At 41.9% G+C, this 15,644-nt stretch overlaps 1 protein-coding gene across 1 annotated transcript in view; it reads right to left on the reverse strand.

Moving 5' to 3' along the window:
* WDR49 (WD repeat domain 49) overlaps positions 1–15,644 on the reverse strand; it is a 156,094-nt gene that overhangs the window by 27,924 nt on the left and 112,526 nt on the right. Inside the window, exons 12-13 of the mRNA XM_039914527.1 lie at positions 8,742–8,894; positions 5,217–5,372 (exon numbers count right to left, since the gene is read on the reverse strand). Of these exons, the coding sequence (XP_039770461.1) occupies positions 5,217–5,372; positions 8,742–8,894 (309 nt within the window). The remainder of the gene's footprint in view (positions 1–5,216; positions 5,373–8,741; positions 8,895–15,644) is intronic.

Raw genomic sequence — 15,644 nt, forward strand, 5'->3', positions numbered from 1 at the left:
AGGATGTAATGACAGAATAAAAGAACACTTTTCAGCTGTGCCAGCCTTTTTGGATCCAGTATGAAACAGAATCAATTGATCAATCAGTGAAATATATTGAGTCATTACTGTGTGTAGGGTACTCTACCAAGGGTTTGACAGTACATTAAAATAGAGTAGGCATAAAAGCTGCCCTCAAGGAGCTTACTGACTAGAGGAGGAGACAAACATTTAAATGAATTACAGATGGATATGTACATAAGTGCTGTGGGTTGAAAATTAGAGTGCTTAAAGGGTAAGGATCTAACTGTATAGGCAACACAGAAAGGAGAGTAAATAGAGGAATTAAGAACTTAGTCTAAGAGAGCCACATGGTGGAGATAGACATTTAGTGGGTCTTTGAAAATGGAGAGAGGGGTGGTATGTTGGATATGAACTGGAAGAGATTGACAGGCCATTGAGAGGATGTGGGCAAAGGCTTGTCAGTGAGAATGATGAGATCAAGGTATAGAGAGTAGATTTGTGTTAGAGGAGCAAAGTATGCAGGTTGGATTGCAGGAGGAGATCAGCAAGGTAAGGGGTGGAGGGAGAGCTACTCAAAACCAAGGGTAAGGAGTTTCTATTTAATGTAGAGGTGGATGGGCATTCATTGGAGTTTTTGGAGTATGGGTAGATGTGGAGTGAGTAGTTTTTTAGAAACTTAATCTGAGCATCCAAGTGAAGTGGGAATTGGAAATGTGAGGTATGCAAGGCAGGGAGGTCAGTGAGGAAGCTAATGCACTAGTCAAGGTTGGATATAATAACTCAATCAGTATGATAGCAACTTGGATGGAGATGAAGGGGAATATTCAGGAGATGTTGTGAAGATAGGATCAAAAGGAGTTGATGACAAATTATGTATCAATATCATCTTATTCAATGGGAACAATGAGTTTAGGATATTGCCAGGTTACGGGCTTGTGAGAAGGAAAGGATAGCGGTGTTGTCCATAATGATGGAAAAGCCTGGGGAAAATGAGGTTTGGGTGGGAAGATAGAGGAAGAGAGTTCTAAGTCAGATTTCTAGGTCTAGGCAAGAGGATAGCAGTGAGTGAGATAAGAGCAAGGGACAGTGAATAAAATGGCATAAAGAGAAACAATGTGATTTTATTGTATAATAATGTTGGCATTTGTTAAGCACTTACTATGTGCAGAGCACTGTTCTAAGCGCTGGGATAGATACAGGGTAATCAGGTTGTCCCACGTAAGGCTCACAGTCCATCCCCATTTTACAGATGAGGGAACTGAGGCACAGAGAAGTGAAGTGACTTGCCCACAGTCACACAGCAGATGACATTAGAGAAGCTAAGTGTCTGGGTAGGGTTGTAGCGGGAGAGGAGCAAGGATAAGTAAGGGAGAGTGCCTTGAATCCAGAGGCAAGAAGTATTTGCTTGATTCAGAGATATGTGGACAACCACTGGAGATCCCTGAGGAATGGAGAGATATGTACAGAATGATTATTTAGAAAAATAATCTGGGCAGCAAAGTGAACTATGGACGGAAGTGGGGAGAGACAGGAGGCAAGGAGGTCAGCAAGGAAGCTCATAGAGTAGTTGAGACAAACAGTGACAGGTGGTTGAATCATCATGATTGCATTTGGATGGCAAGGAAAGAGTGAATACTGGAAATGTGGATGTAGAGTCAACAAGATTTAGTGGCTGACAGTATGTGTATTTAAGGAGAGAGCTGCATCAAGGATAATGTCTAGATTATAGATTTGTGAGATAGGAAGGATAGTAGTTTTGTCTAGAGCAATGGGAAAGTTGTGGGCAGGATAGTGTTTGGGAAGGAAAATGACAAGTTTAGTTTTGGACATGCTGAGTTTGAAGTAATAATAATTACTATTATAATAATGGTATGTCTTAAGCACTTACTTCCCAAATCTACATCTCCAGCCCTGATCTTTCTCCTTCTCCACAGTCTCACATTTCCTCCTGGCTTCAGGACATCTCTACCTGGATATCCTGCTGACACCTCAAATTTAACAACTACAAAATGGAACTCCTCATATTCTCAACCCAGCCCTACCCTAACCCTCACTTTCCCATCGCTGTATGCAGTACCACCATCCTCCCTGTCTCACAAACCTGTAATCTTGGCATTATCCTCTACTCATCTCTCTATTCAACTAACATGTAATATGTCACCAAATCCTTTCCCCAGTCCTCAAAATCCTCCAGTGGTTGTCCACCAACCTCCTCCTCAAACAGAATCTCCTTACAGTTGCCTTTAAAGCACTTCCACCTCCTACTTTATCTCTGATTTCCTTCTACTACCCAGCTTTCCCAGTTAACTCATCTAATGTCAACCATCCCACAGTACTTCAATCTCTATTGCCGCTGACCTCTTACCCACATCCTGCCTCTGGTTCGGAACTATCTCCCCCTCATATCTGACCGGTGATCACTTTCCCCACCTTCAAAGCCTTATCAAAAGCACATCTCTTCCAAGAGGGCTTCCCTGACTAAGCCCACTTTTCCTTTTCTCTCACTCCCTTCTGTTTCGCCCTTGCACTAGAATTTGTATCCTTTATTCACCCCACCTTCAGCTCTACAGCATTTATGTATATATTCATAATTTATTTATTAATATGAATGTCAGTCTCTTCCATAGAGTAAGTTCATCGAGGGCAGGGAACATCTACTGGCTCTGTGTTACTGTACTCTGCCAAGTGCTTAATACAGCGATCTGCACACAGTAAGTGCTCAATAAATATGATTGATTTATTGATTACTATGAACCAAACAGTGTAGTAAATGCTGTCAGATACAATATAATCAGGTTGGACATAGTCTATGACCCACATGGGGCTCACAGTCTCAGTAGTAGGGTATAATTCCCATATGACCAGTGAGGAAACTGAAACCCAAAGTCCTACAGCTGATAAGTGATGGAGCTGGAATTCAAACCCAGGTGAGGTGACGGCAGGTCATTTGGAAGAGATGTCCTGAAGTCGGGAGAAAAATGCAGGATTGCAGCGATGGGAGAGTTTAGGTCTGGAGATTTAGAATAAGAGTCATAGGTGTAGAGATGATAGGTAAAGTCTTGGGAATGGATATGTTCTCTAAGCAAATGGTTGTTTATGGGGAATAGAAAAGGACCCATAGTCCAGCCTGAAGAGTTCCCCACAGTTATTGGGTGGGAGTCAAAGAAGGAGCCAGTACAGGAGACTGAAAAGGAAGGGCCAGAGAAATAATAGGACCAGAAGAATACAGCATCAGTGAAACCAAGGTTTGATAATGCTTCCAAGAAATGGAGGTGGTCAGCAGTGTCAAAGGCAGATAAGAGGTCAAGAAAAATTTGGATGGCATAGAGTCCATTGGATTTGTCATAAAAGAGGTCATTGGTGATGGAGAGAGGTAGTTTCTGTGACATGAGGGGACAGAAGCCAGATTGCAGAGGATTGAGAAGGGAGTTGGAGGAGAGGAAGTGGAGGCAGCAGGTGTAAACGACTCATTTATGGAGTTAGAAATGTTAGGAAGGAGATGGGGTGATAACTGGTGCAGTAGTGTCGAGGGAGGGTATTTTTAGGATAAGGGATAAGTGGGTGTATTTGAAAGCAAGACGGGAAAGTGAGCAATTAAAGATAGCAATGAGAATGCAAGAAGGGTAGCACAAGCATTTTAATTAGCTATAAAGGGATGGGGTAGGAGGAGTTCCTGGAAGCAGTATATTTAGAAAGAAGATGGGAGAGGTCATCTTGGGAGATAGCTGGGGAGGATGAGTGGATATGGGGGGTTGGAGAGGCTATGATCTCGGGCAGTGAGGGGGGAGATTTTTCTTTAAAGGCTACATTTGGTTGCTGAATACATAGGATCAGAGACCTTTTAGGTATTTTTAGTCTACAAAAATTAAGGATGGGTAATTAAATATAGAAAAAACAAGCAATTAGGAAATCCCAAGATTAAGTAACTTTAAAATGTGTATATAGACTTAACATTAATTCAGGTGCTTTATAAAGTTGTGTCTCAGTGACCTTAATTTTTTAAAGTATTTTGGGAAAAATTAATTGAAGAAGATTTCCAGATTAAAAAGCTCAGGGCTCAGTAAGTCTTATAGGTAAGGATCTACTTTTTAATTGTTGGGTTAGGTTTGTTAAACTTCATGGGAACAAATTTCTTAAAGTCCTTTTACTGAAGAAGAAAAACACTTTCTTTCTGAATGGATGAAATCAACTGTATAGACATTTGGTAGCTGGATCAATATCAAGTGAAATTTTCTAAATTCACTGCTGTTCACAATGCACCTTACTCTCAAATTAATTTCATAGGAAAGTTGTATATTTGAACAATGAGGTTCTAGCTAAAGTTATCCACCCTCCAGAGCCTTGTTTTCCTAACACACAACATCTGATTTAGACTACACAATAGAAAGTCTAAAGTGCTATAAAAATCAGGCACAGTTTCCATACATAGTATAGATAAAAAAGTAATAGGGAATGTAAACTCTAACATGTTTTTACTACCTATTCTGAACTGTACTTTCAGACTTGCATTCCAGTATAGTAAAAGAAAAGACATAAAATCATGATTCCTAATATCGTTGCCTACCAAAAAATTTGCAGCTCTTAAAAATGGTGTATATTTTTAGTTCTCAGGAAGAGCCAAAGCTTAAGAAAGGATCTAGGATTGCAGATCACTGTAAGCTACATCAGCACAGAACAGCAATCGGCTGCTTGGAAAAAGAATTAACAGGAAATTGGTTACATAAGCATTAAATTTTTGGATGTGTGAACCAATTTTGCTCACAATACATCTAACCAAAATATTTATTCCCAACTGTTGGGTTCTAAGGTTTTGTGAAGAGATTTCCAGACAAAACCCCTAATTGATTATCAGAGGACTACTCTCTCCCTCTGGTTCCTCTGTGACTCATTCATATTCAGGGTAGCCCAATTTTCAGTGAGAAACATGTAGGGTCAATCAACATAGCTCAGCTTGGAAGCACTTTCTTCACCGAGATGTGTCTTTATTCATTCATTCATTCAATAGTATTTATTGAGCGCTTACTATGTGCAGAGCACTGTACTAAGCGCTTGGGATGAACAAGTCGGAAACAGATAGAGACAGTCCCTGCCATTTGACAGGCTTACAGTCTAATCGGGGGAGATGGACAGACAAGAACAATGGCAATAAATAGAGTCTTTCCCCATCATCTTTCAGTGAGCTGAAGTAGATAATATCCCCCTAAATAATTTACCTGTCACTGCAATATTCTTTCTGGTTAGGAAGGAAAGTCTTGTAACAGCATTATTGGACTCTGTGTCAAGTTCGGGTGCTGACATTAGATGTCTTTCTGAGAATGTGAAGAACAAATTCCTCTCCATATAGGAGGACTCTTTAGATGTTTCTGGACCTATAAAAGAGAAATTCCCAGGATTTCAATGAAAATAAATAATTTTCCAAGTATCAAGCTAGAAAAATGGGTATGAGCAATTCTGTAAGGATGCCTCTCGCAATGTCTGTCTTTCTATGACTTTAGTGATTCCAGCCTAGGGTTCGAACTCTAATGGAAATTCACAGAGCACTCGACCTTCCTTAAATCACTCCTGAACGTCACCGAATTTCTGGATCGTTTCTATTGTTTACCTTTAGTCTTCAGAGGTTTCCTTCAATATGATAGAGTCAACAAGATTTGGCCCTCAGGTCTTGTTTCCTGAACCATAAATTAAAAAAGAAGTAAATCTGGTAGACCACAGTTCTCCCTGTGTTCCAAGCCACCTCCGTCAACAAAATCTTCCTTGATTAATTCAAAACATCTTGTCATATCTCTAGCAATGAGGTATTTATTTATTATCATTTGTTTCCACCTTCAGAATGTGTGGATATTCATTCTTTCAGTTGTACACTCGAGTCTTTATATTGATTACTCTACTTGCAAATACTTTTATGTCGTCCCCTTTAGAGGGTAAGCTTCTTGTGGGCAGGGAACATGTATAACATGTGTGTCTCCTTTCTGTTGTATTTTCCCAAGAACATAATACAGAACCTTATGTCCAGTAGGGGCAAAACGTACACTCCTAATACTAGGGATAAATTCCTAATATTCCCAGAGCCATGGGAATCTACATCTCAGGGGAAACCATTCTCTGAAATATCAAATGATGATGTACCTCATCTACATGAGTACATTATCATGAAATATTCAGCAGGTTTAGCACTAACAGTGATAATTATATTTAGAAAATTGAACATTCAAATGCTTAAGGTGGTGATTTCCTTGGTGTGAAGCAATCAACTAGTCAGTGAGGTATTCTAAAGAGCAGCTTCATTCAGTTATAGGTAATAGTATCCAATGAAGACAACCCTGGGAAGCAACAAGAAAAATTGGGAACATTCATCAAATGACGGATCATAGTTCTTATAAAACTGGCCAATATGAATTTGTGACTATTCAGAGTAAGGATGATATTGTAAATTCTCCCTGATATTGAGGAAGAAACCATTTCTGGGAACTCCTTAAAAAAACAAAAACTTCCTACAATCAGTTTTAAAGTACTCAATAACCTAAGACCCTCTTCCCTCACCAAGATACTCTCCTACTACAACTCAGCCCGTGCACTTCACTCTAACCCCAACCTACTCACTCTACCTCGATCTTGTCCATCATCTACCCGTCAACCTCTCACCCACGTCACGTCTATAGGCTGAGATGCCCTCCCTTTCCATATCTGACAGACAATTACTCTCCCCAACTTCAAAGTCACATCTCCTCCAAGAGGCCATCCCTGACTAAGTCCTCATTTTCTCTTTCCCACTCGCTTCTGCGTCCCCTTGACTTGCTCCCTTATTTCTCCCTCCTAACTTCCTCAGCCCATGACACATACATATCCATAATTTATTCATTTATATTAATGTCTGCCTCCTCCTCTCGATTTGTATACTCACTATTGGCAGGGAATGTGTCTATTATATTGTTGTGTTGTACTCTCCCAAGCACATAGTACAATGTTCTGCAGATTGCACTCACAAAATACAATTGATTGACAGAAGGGTAACATCTCTTTGCCTGGTAATCCCATTTGAAGAGGACATGGCATTCTGCAGTTTCAGGAGACCTCAGAGGTACAAGGAAGACTCTTTAATTCTCCAGTCTAATTACACCAGCAGATTATAACTTCTTCAAAACCAACCAGTATATGGTATTTATTGCATGCTTACTGTATGCAGAGCTTTGTGCTAAGTTCTTGGAAAACAGAATTGGTAGAGGCAGACCCTGCCACAAGGACTTTACAGTCTACAGTGGAGACAGACATTAAAATAAATGATGGATTAGGCTTCAAGCTTGTCATTGGTACGGACCATCCTTGTCTTTGGGTTGATAGCTCCCCGATATTTATTAAAGGGCTCTGCCTGTGTTCACAGTGGAAAAGCCAGAATATTTTACGCATTTGTTTTCATTAATGGTATTTGTTAAGCACTTACTAGGTTTCAAGCACAGTTCTAAGTGCTGTGATGGATACAAATCAATCATATCAGACACAGTCCCTTTCCCATGTGGAGCTCACAACCTAAGTACAATAAAGGATTGTCCTTCCCTTCCTTGAGATTCAGTCCTCTCTGGCAGTCAAGGGCCCCCAGAGCCACCTTCAGCCAGCTACGAGTGGAAGTTCAAGTGGATGCCCCTCATGAGACAAGGTGTCATAACACAGGCAAGATGGAGAATTCATTCATTCATTCAATAGTATTTATTGAGTGCTTACTATGTGCAGAGCACTGTACTAAGTGCTTGGAATGAACAAGTGGGCAACAGATAGAGACAGTCCCTGCTGTTTGACGGGCTTACAGTCTAATCGGGGGAGACGGACAGACAAGAACAATGGCAATAAATAGAGTCAAGGGGAAGAACATCTCGTAAAAACAATGGCAACTAAATAGAATCAAGGCAATGTACAATTCATTAACAAAATAAATAAGGTAATGGAAATATATACAGTTGAGCGGACGAGTACAGTGCTGTGGGGATGGGAAGGGAGAGGGGGAGGAGCAGAGAGAAAGGGGGAAAAAAAGAGTTTAGCTGCGGAGAGGTAAAGGGGGGGTGGCAGAGCGAGTAGAGGGAGAAGAGGAGCTCAGTCTGGGAAGGCCTCTTAGAGGATATGAGTTTTAAGTAGGGTTTTGAAGAGGGGAAGAGAATCAGTTTGGTGGAGGTGAGGAGGGAGGGCGTTCCAGGACCGCGGGAGGACGTGGCGAGACCGAGGGATGGTGAGGAGGTGGGCGGCAGAGGAGCAGAGCGTGAGGGGTGGGTGGTAGAAAGAGAGAAGGGAGGAGAGGTAGGAAGGGGCAAGGTGATGTAGAGCCTTGAAGCCTAGAGTGAGGAGTTTTTGTTTGGAGCGGAGGTTGATAGGCAACCACTGGAGTTGTTTAAGAAGGGGAGTGACATGCCCAGATCGTTTCTGCAGGAGGAAGATGAGCCGGGGAGCGGAGTCAAGAATAGACTGGAGCGGGGCGAGAGAGGAGGAAGGGAGGTCAGAGAGAAGGCTGACACAGTAGTCTAGCCAGGATATAACGAGAGCCTGTAGCAGTAAGGTAGCCATTTGGGTGGAGAGGAAAGGGCGATGTCATCACATGTCACACTGTGGTGTTTCACTGCATGGCAGACCCTGTGACAGTGCCAAATAGCATCATTGTTCCACTTGGCAAAATGGTGATTTTTGGACTCAGTCACTCCAAAGCTGGGGGGCTACAGGGCTGTCTGTACCCCACCTTGGGCTGTGGAATAAGCTACCTTCATGTATGAGTCCTCCAGGTTCTTTCTGAATCTTCTTCACCCCCAGGGCTGCCCCTTCCCCTCCTCCCTCACTGCCCACTGCAGCCTGCAGCTCCCTCCTCTCCATTCCTGTCTTTGCTCCCAGCCTAGGGGCTCCAGGATCTTGGGATTCTGAAAGTTTAGATTATTTTGCTATCTCTGTGGCTGCTCATTCTGTCTCTCAGGCTCCTCCTCTACCTCCCATCCTCTATCGGCGGGAGTCCCTCCTTGATAAGTTCTGGGTCTCTTCTACTCTCCATCTACACCCACTCCTTTGGAGAACTCATTGACTCTCATGGCTTCAACTACCATGGCTTTGTGGATGGTTTCCAAATCTACATTTCCAGCCCTGATCTTTCTCCCTCTCTGCAATCTTGCATTTCCTCCAGGCTTCAGAACATCTTTATTTGAATGTCCCACTGACACCTCAAACTTAACGTGTCCAAAGCAGACCTCTTTCTCTTCCCATACAAACCCTGTGCTCCCTCTGATTTTCTAGTCACTATAGACAATACCTCCAGCCTTCCTGTCTCACAAGCCCTAGGTGTTATCCTTATTACATATTCACATATTCAAGCTATCACTAAATCCTGTCATTTCAACCTTCACAACATCCTCGACTAAATATTAATTCCTCTTTACCACTCTCTTCTGCATCACCCTGATTTGCTCCCTTTTTCACCCCTCCCTCAGCCCCATAGCACTTATGTACAAATGCATAATTTATTTATTTATTTCTGTTTCTCTCTCAAGACTGTGAACCTATTGTGGGCAGGGAATGTGTTTACCATCTCTGTTGTATTCTCCCAATTATAAAAGTTGTATTGTACTCTCACTGGGAAAGCAAGAGTGGTTGGCTCCCTTTCTTGGTTTTCATTTTACATCACCCTGCCTTTAGTCTTGCTCCTTCCCTTCCTTAGAAGCCTGTCAGACACTTCTACCACCTACTCCATTAAATGTTGCCATTATCTCCTCTCCCCAAATCCCACCTCCAAATTCTTAAATTATTTTGAAAGATTTTTTCTATTCCTTCTTTCTCCAACCCTAAACTGATTCTCAGGCTGATCCTCAGGGATTACAATTAACACATGAATGTTCTTGATGACTTTCCCATGACTCCTTTCCTCTCTTTCTTTAACTCCACCCACCTCCTGCTCCATCCCACCTCTCCCATCACCAATTCTACCCTCACTGACTCTGATGCAGTGTGGTCCAGAGAATAAAGCACAGGCCTGAGAATCAGAAGGACCTGGGTTCTAATTCCAGCTCTGCCATTTGTCTGCTGAATGACCTCGGGCAAATCACTTAACTTCTCTGTATCTCAGTTACCTCATCTATAAAATGAGGATTAAGACTATTAGCTCCACGTGGGACATGGACTGTGTCTAACCTGATTAGCTTTTATCTACCCCAGTGCTTAGAACAGTGTCTGGAACCTCTTAAGCATTTAACAGATAGCATAGGAAAAAAAAACCTGAAATCCCTCTATCTGACCACTTCCTAGTAATAATAATAATTGTGGGATTTTTAAGGGTTTACTATCTATCAAACACCGTACTAAGCCCTGGAGTAGATATACAAAATGATCAGGTCCCACATGAAGCTCACAGTCTAAGTAAGAGGTAAGATGAGTACTGAATCCCAATTTTGCAGATGGGGAAACTAAAGCAGAGAGAGGTTAAATGACTTGCCTACATAGCAGGCAAGTGATGGAGCCGGGATTAAAACCCAGGTTCAGTGACTCCTAGGATTGTTCTCTTTCCACTAGGCCACACTCCTCACCAGCCTTCTCTCTCTCTCTACACGACCCTGAAAAGCGCTCCTGTTCCCCCATAGAGATCCCTGATTTCTTGATCCCTCCAATTTTTCAAAGTAAATAAGCCTTATTTGGTCTCAATACCCAACACATTTTATTTTGATGCATAAATCCATTCCTTCCTCTCAACCCTTATTGCTGAAATCAACCTCTTCCTCTCCTTTGTCTCCGTCAATCTTGCCCATCAACCTGCAAAACCTGGGCTACTTGTACTCCAGCTGCAGAGCACCCCGAGTGGAAATCCTGATACAGGCCAACCTCATCCATGTCAACGTCCATTTGGTTTAACTATGCCCTCTCCTCTTCCCAGCAACAATATTTCTCCATCTTTATTGATTCCCTATGCCCATTGTATATGCCAGTTGTTTCAGACTTTTAACCCACTTCTCAAAGTGGCAGGCAGGCCTCCAATTTCATCAAAAAACTGAAATCTTCAGGTGTTATCTCCCTCAAGGCTCCTCTGCACTTCTCCAGTCCCACCTTCCCCCTTCCCCCTTTTGACTCTTCCATTTTTCCCAGGAGTGTCCCCTAAAAATCTCCTACCCTTATGTACACCTCCAACCCTATTCCTTCACATCTTATTAAAGCACTTGCCCTTTCTCTTCTTCACTCCTGAACTGTCATTTTCACCTGCTCACTTTACAATGTCTCCTTCTCCATTGTTTTCAAACATGTCCGTATATCCCCTATTCTAAAAACCAAACAAACCTCCTTTAACCCCACGACACTCTCCAGTTTTATCCTATCTCCCTGCTATGATTCCTTTCCAAACCTCTTAAGTGAGTTGTTTATACTCACCTTCTGCTTCTACTCCCTCTCCTCCAGTTTTCTCCTTAACCAATCTGGCTTCTGCCACCTTTACACCATAGAAATGTCCACTCTAAGATCCCCAATTACCTCGTTCTTGACAATCCAATGTCCTCTATGCCATTTGAATCCTCCATGATCTCCCAGTTGACTTCAACACTGTGAACCACCCCTTTCTCCTAGAACCAGCACCTAACCTTGGCTTCATTGACAATGTCCTCTCCTTATTCTCTTCCTATCTCTCTGGCTGCTCCTTCTCAGTCTCTTTCTCATCCTCTTTTACTCATATAATAATAATGATGGCATTTGTTAAGGGCTTACTATGTGCAAAGCACTGTTCTAAGTGCTGAAGGGATACAAGGTGATCAGGTTGTCCCACGTGGGGCTCACAGTCTTCATCCCCATTTTACAGATGAGGTAACTGAGGCTCAGAGAAGTTAAGTGACTTGCCCAAAGTCACACAGCTGACAAGTGGTGGAGCCAAGATTAGAACCCATGATCTCTGACTCCCAAGCCCGTGCTCTTTCTGCTGAGCGGCGCTGCTGTGCGAGTCTCCCAAGGCTCAGTTCTGGGTTTCCTTCTATTTTCCATCTACTCCCACGCCCCTGAAGAACTCATTTTCTCTTAAGGTTTCAACTACCAACTCTATCCAGCTGATTCTCAACTCTATCTCTCCAGCTTCAACTTCTCTCCTTCTCTAGAGTTTTGCATTTTGTCCTGCTTTCAGGACATCTCTACTTTAATGTCTCACCAACACCTCAAACTTAGCACATCCAAAAAAATAATTCCTCATCAACCATCCAAGGTCTGTCTCCCCCAAGACTGTCTCCCATCATGATAGCCAATGCTCCTTTCCTCCCTGACTCACGGTCCATAACCTTGGCATTATCTTAAACTCATCTTTCTTGTTCAACCTGCATATTCAGTATGTAAGTATATCCTGTCAGTTCTACCTTCACATTTCTAGAATCCACCCCATCTTCCTCATCCAAGGTGATTCCACATTGATCTAAGCACATATCATACCCTGTCTCGTAAGTAATTTCCCTGCCTCCATCCCCTCCCTTCTCCAGTCCCTACTTCACTGTGCTGCCCAGGTCATTTTTCTAAAAATTCAGTACACATATCCCTACTTTTCCAAAACTTCTAGGGTTGCTCTTCCATTTCTACATTAAACAGAAATTCCTTATAATTGGCTTTAACACACTTGCTCCCTGTCCTACCTGACCTTGCTGATCTCCTTCTACAATTCAGCTCACACACTTACCTCCCTGTACACCAACCTATTCACTGTACCTCAATCTCCTCGGTCTCACCACCAATCCATGGCCCACAACCTTCCTCTGGCTTGGAATTTCCTCTCTCTTCCTATCAGACTTGTGTGCAGGAGACGTGTCTACTAACTTGGTTATGTTATACTCTCCAAGTGCTTAGTACAGTGTTCTGTACACAATAAATCTTCCGTAAATACAATTGACAAATTGACAAATCTGATTGACAAATCTGATTGACAAATCATCATTCTTCCTACCTTCGAAGCCCTACATAAGTCCCTTCCCTTACTTACCCTCCCTGTTAAATTGCCCATGTACTTGAATCTGTCCCCTTAAGCATTTGAAATTCAACCCACTTTCTGCCCCACAGCAATTGTATATATCTCTATACTCTCCCATTTTCCCCATTTTTAGCCTGTTTCAATGTCTATTTCCCCTGTAAACTGTAAGCTACTTGTGGACAGAGATGGTCCCTCCCAACTCTATTGTAATGGATTCCCCCAAGTGTTTAGTACATGGTAATAAGCTTTGCACATAGTAATCACTCAGTAAATACCACTGATTGACTGTATTCATGGATATTGCTAGCTTTAATCACTTCCCCGTCTATTCACAGAGAACTGACCGAAATGACTAATCCATTCCTAAGCCCCTGTAGAGGCATTTTAAATATGTGTATTTGAGACAACTGATTTTTGAGTGATTTTAAAAATGCACATTCATTTCCCAAATCAGTTGCTCTATGGACAAACTTTATGTAACTAAAATGAAGGGTGAAAGAAAATTGTCAAATCATTTTGCAAAAAACATAAACTTTGCATGTGTTCTATTGTTACTGTAAAACACGAAGCACTATCTCCCTTCTTGTGCACCTTTGTGATTATGAAGTAAGCAATAATTTCTGATTTTGAGGAGGCATTATGCTTAAAATAATATGTGCTGGAGTGTTCTAGCAAGCCAGAACAAGTTTCAGTTTTCATCTTGTTTGAGGTACCTTAGGGGCTTCCCAAAAACAGGCAGAAGTAATTTGGTAACATTTACTGGCCCAAAGTAAACAGGATAAAAATGAAAGGACTGCTCCCTGGTGTAAATATAAAAAAATGCTGATGTGTCATAAAGAGAAGTGATGGCTTATCACGCTCCAAAGAATTAGCTAACATGAGCAAAACCTCAGTTATTTTTAGTCAGGTTGAGAAAACAATGGTTTAAATAATCCCTGGGGTTTATAGTCAATCATTTATAATTTGGGAATGTAATGCACAATATATGCATAAACAGAACAAAGCTATAGTGATTTAACCTTGGTATAATGTTACCTTACCTTCAGGATATCACTCACCCAATTTTGATTTTAGCGGTCTTTGAAAATCAGGATGAAGAATACAGGAAGCATTTTCTGTGCTACTATTCCAAACAACAATCTCACCATCATAGCTTCCTATGTCCAATTTTGAAAAGAGCACATATCACTGAGAAGTAACTAAATCACAAATGGACAACTAGAACTGGGTAGAAATATAACACAGCAGTCAAATCCAAAAAGTGAGAGACATGTCCCAGATGATCACAGGTGACAGGCGTCTGATAAGAGACTGGTGAAAACACAACTCATTTTTTTCCTCTATTCATATTTTTCTTTCTTGTCCTTTTTCTTTTCCCATCCTCTCGTCTCAAGGCAGCCCTTTTTTCCCATCAAAAATCTCCTCCTTTCTTTTCCTTCCCTTTACTTTTTATTATTGTCCTTACTGTGCATTCCCCCAGGCTTCTCCAGGGTTGCACCTGGAGAGTTTCCAGTACTCTACCAGTCTCTACTTCTGGAGGGAGAGTCAAGCAGAAGCCTACCAATTCCATTCCTAGCTTGGGCAGTGGCAGGCGAGTGAAAGGCAATCTGCTACCAGTCAAAATTCACCTGTACTGGGCAGCAGCGGCATGGGAGAGAGTCGAGGGCGGAGACTCAAGTTTACTGAGCAGAACAAGGTAATGGTTAACCACTTTCATAGTTTTCCCAAGAAAACTGTATGGATACACTACCAGAACAATTGCAGATGGAGGTGATTCAGTCTGGGATAAATGCGTCCATGACATCACTGTGGGTCAGAGATGACTCAGCAGCATAGGACAAGACTGTCCTTCCTTCGTTCCCATTTTCTCCATTCTAACATTACTCCTTTATTCCTTTTTCTTACCTCTTTCTCTCCTCCACACTTATTTTTGCCATCATTTCTGTGGCAGACCTGACTACCATCTCTCAGGTTGTGAGGATCAAATCTGACTGGAGAAGCCTGAGGAGATCGATGGCTGCACTTTTATTTTTGGATCTTTTATGTTGCTTTATTGTTTTATTCTTTCATTTTTCCTTATGCCACTGTACCCAATCCCTCTCCACTTATATTCTTAGACTGTGAGGCCCTTGATGGCCAGAGACTATGTCTACTCCCACCTATGTATGCTTCCTCAGCACTTAGCAAAATGCAATCAGCGCTTAAATACGACTACTTCTCTTACTATTGACACTTCACCTTTTAAACCATTGGCCCCCATTCTGAAGTCTTCTGAGCACCCTGACTTACTAGAAGATATCAGTACAAGATTGAGGTTTGTGGTTTGGGTCCTTGGTTTCCTTGGCCTTGGATCTGGGCTTGGGCAGATAGCAAAGACTATGGTAGACCCCTGAAGAACTAATATTTTGTTGAAGGGTTGGGAAAAGAGATAAGAACCTTGGTCAGTTGAAGAGAGGAGTGGGCCATGTGATGATGCAGACTGGACTGAGGATTCGATAGAGTTAAAGTCTACTGACCAAAGTGATTGCTATGGTTATGCATAATGCCCATAACAACCACCCCTCTTTCAACCTTCAATAGACTATACATGAATATACCCATTTCTTTTTACAAGAGGATTCAGAAAGCTGATTGAATCATGAATAAGCCAAGAATGAAGAACTGCATGGGCAGAAAGGACAGTTTTTCTTTAAAGAAATGTATT

The sequence above is a fragment of the Ornithorhynchus anatinus genome, chromosome 1, assembly GCF_004115215.2.
Source record: "Ornithorhynchus anatinus isolate Pmale09 chromosome 1, mOrnAna1.pri.v4, whole genome shotgun sequence".
Lineage (NCBI taxonomy): Eukaryota > Metazoa > Chordata > Mammalia > Monotremata > Ornithorhynchidae > Ornithorhynchus > Ornithorhynchus anatinus.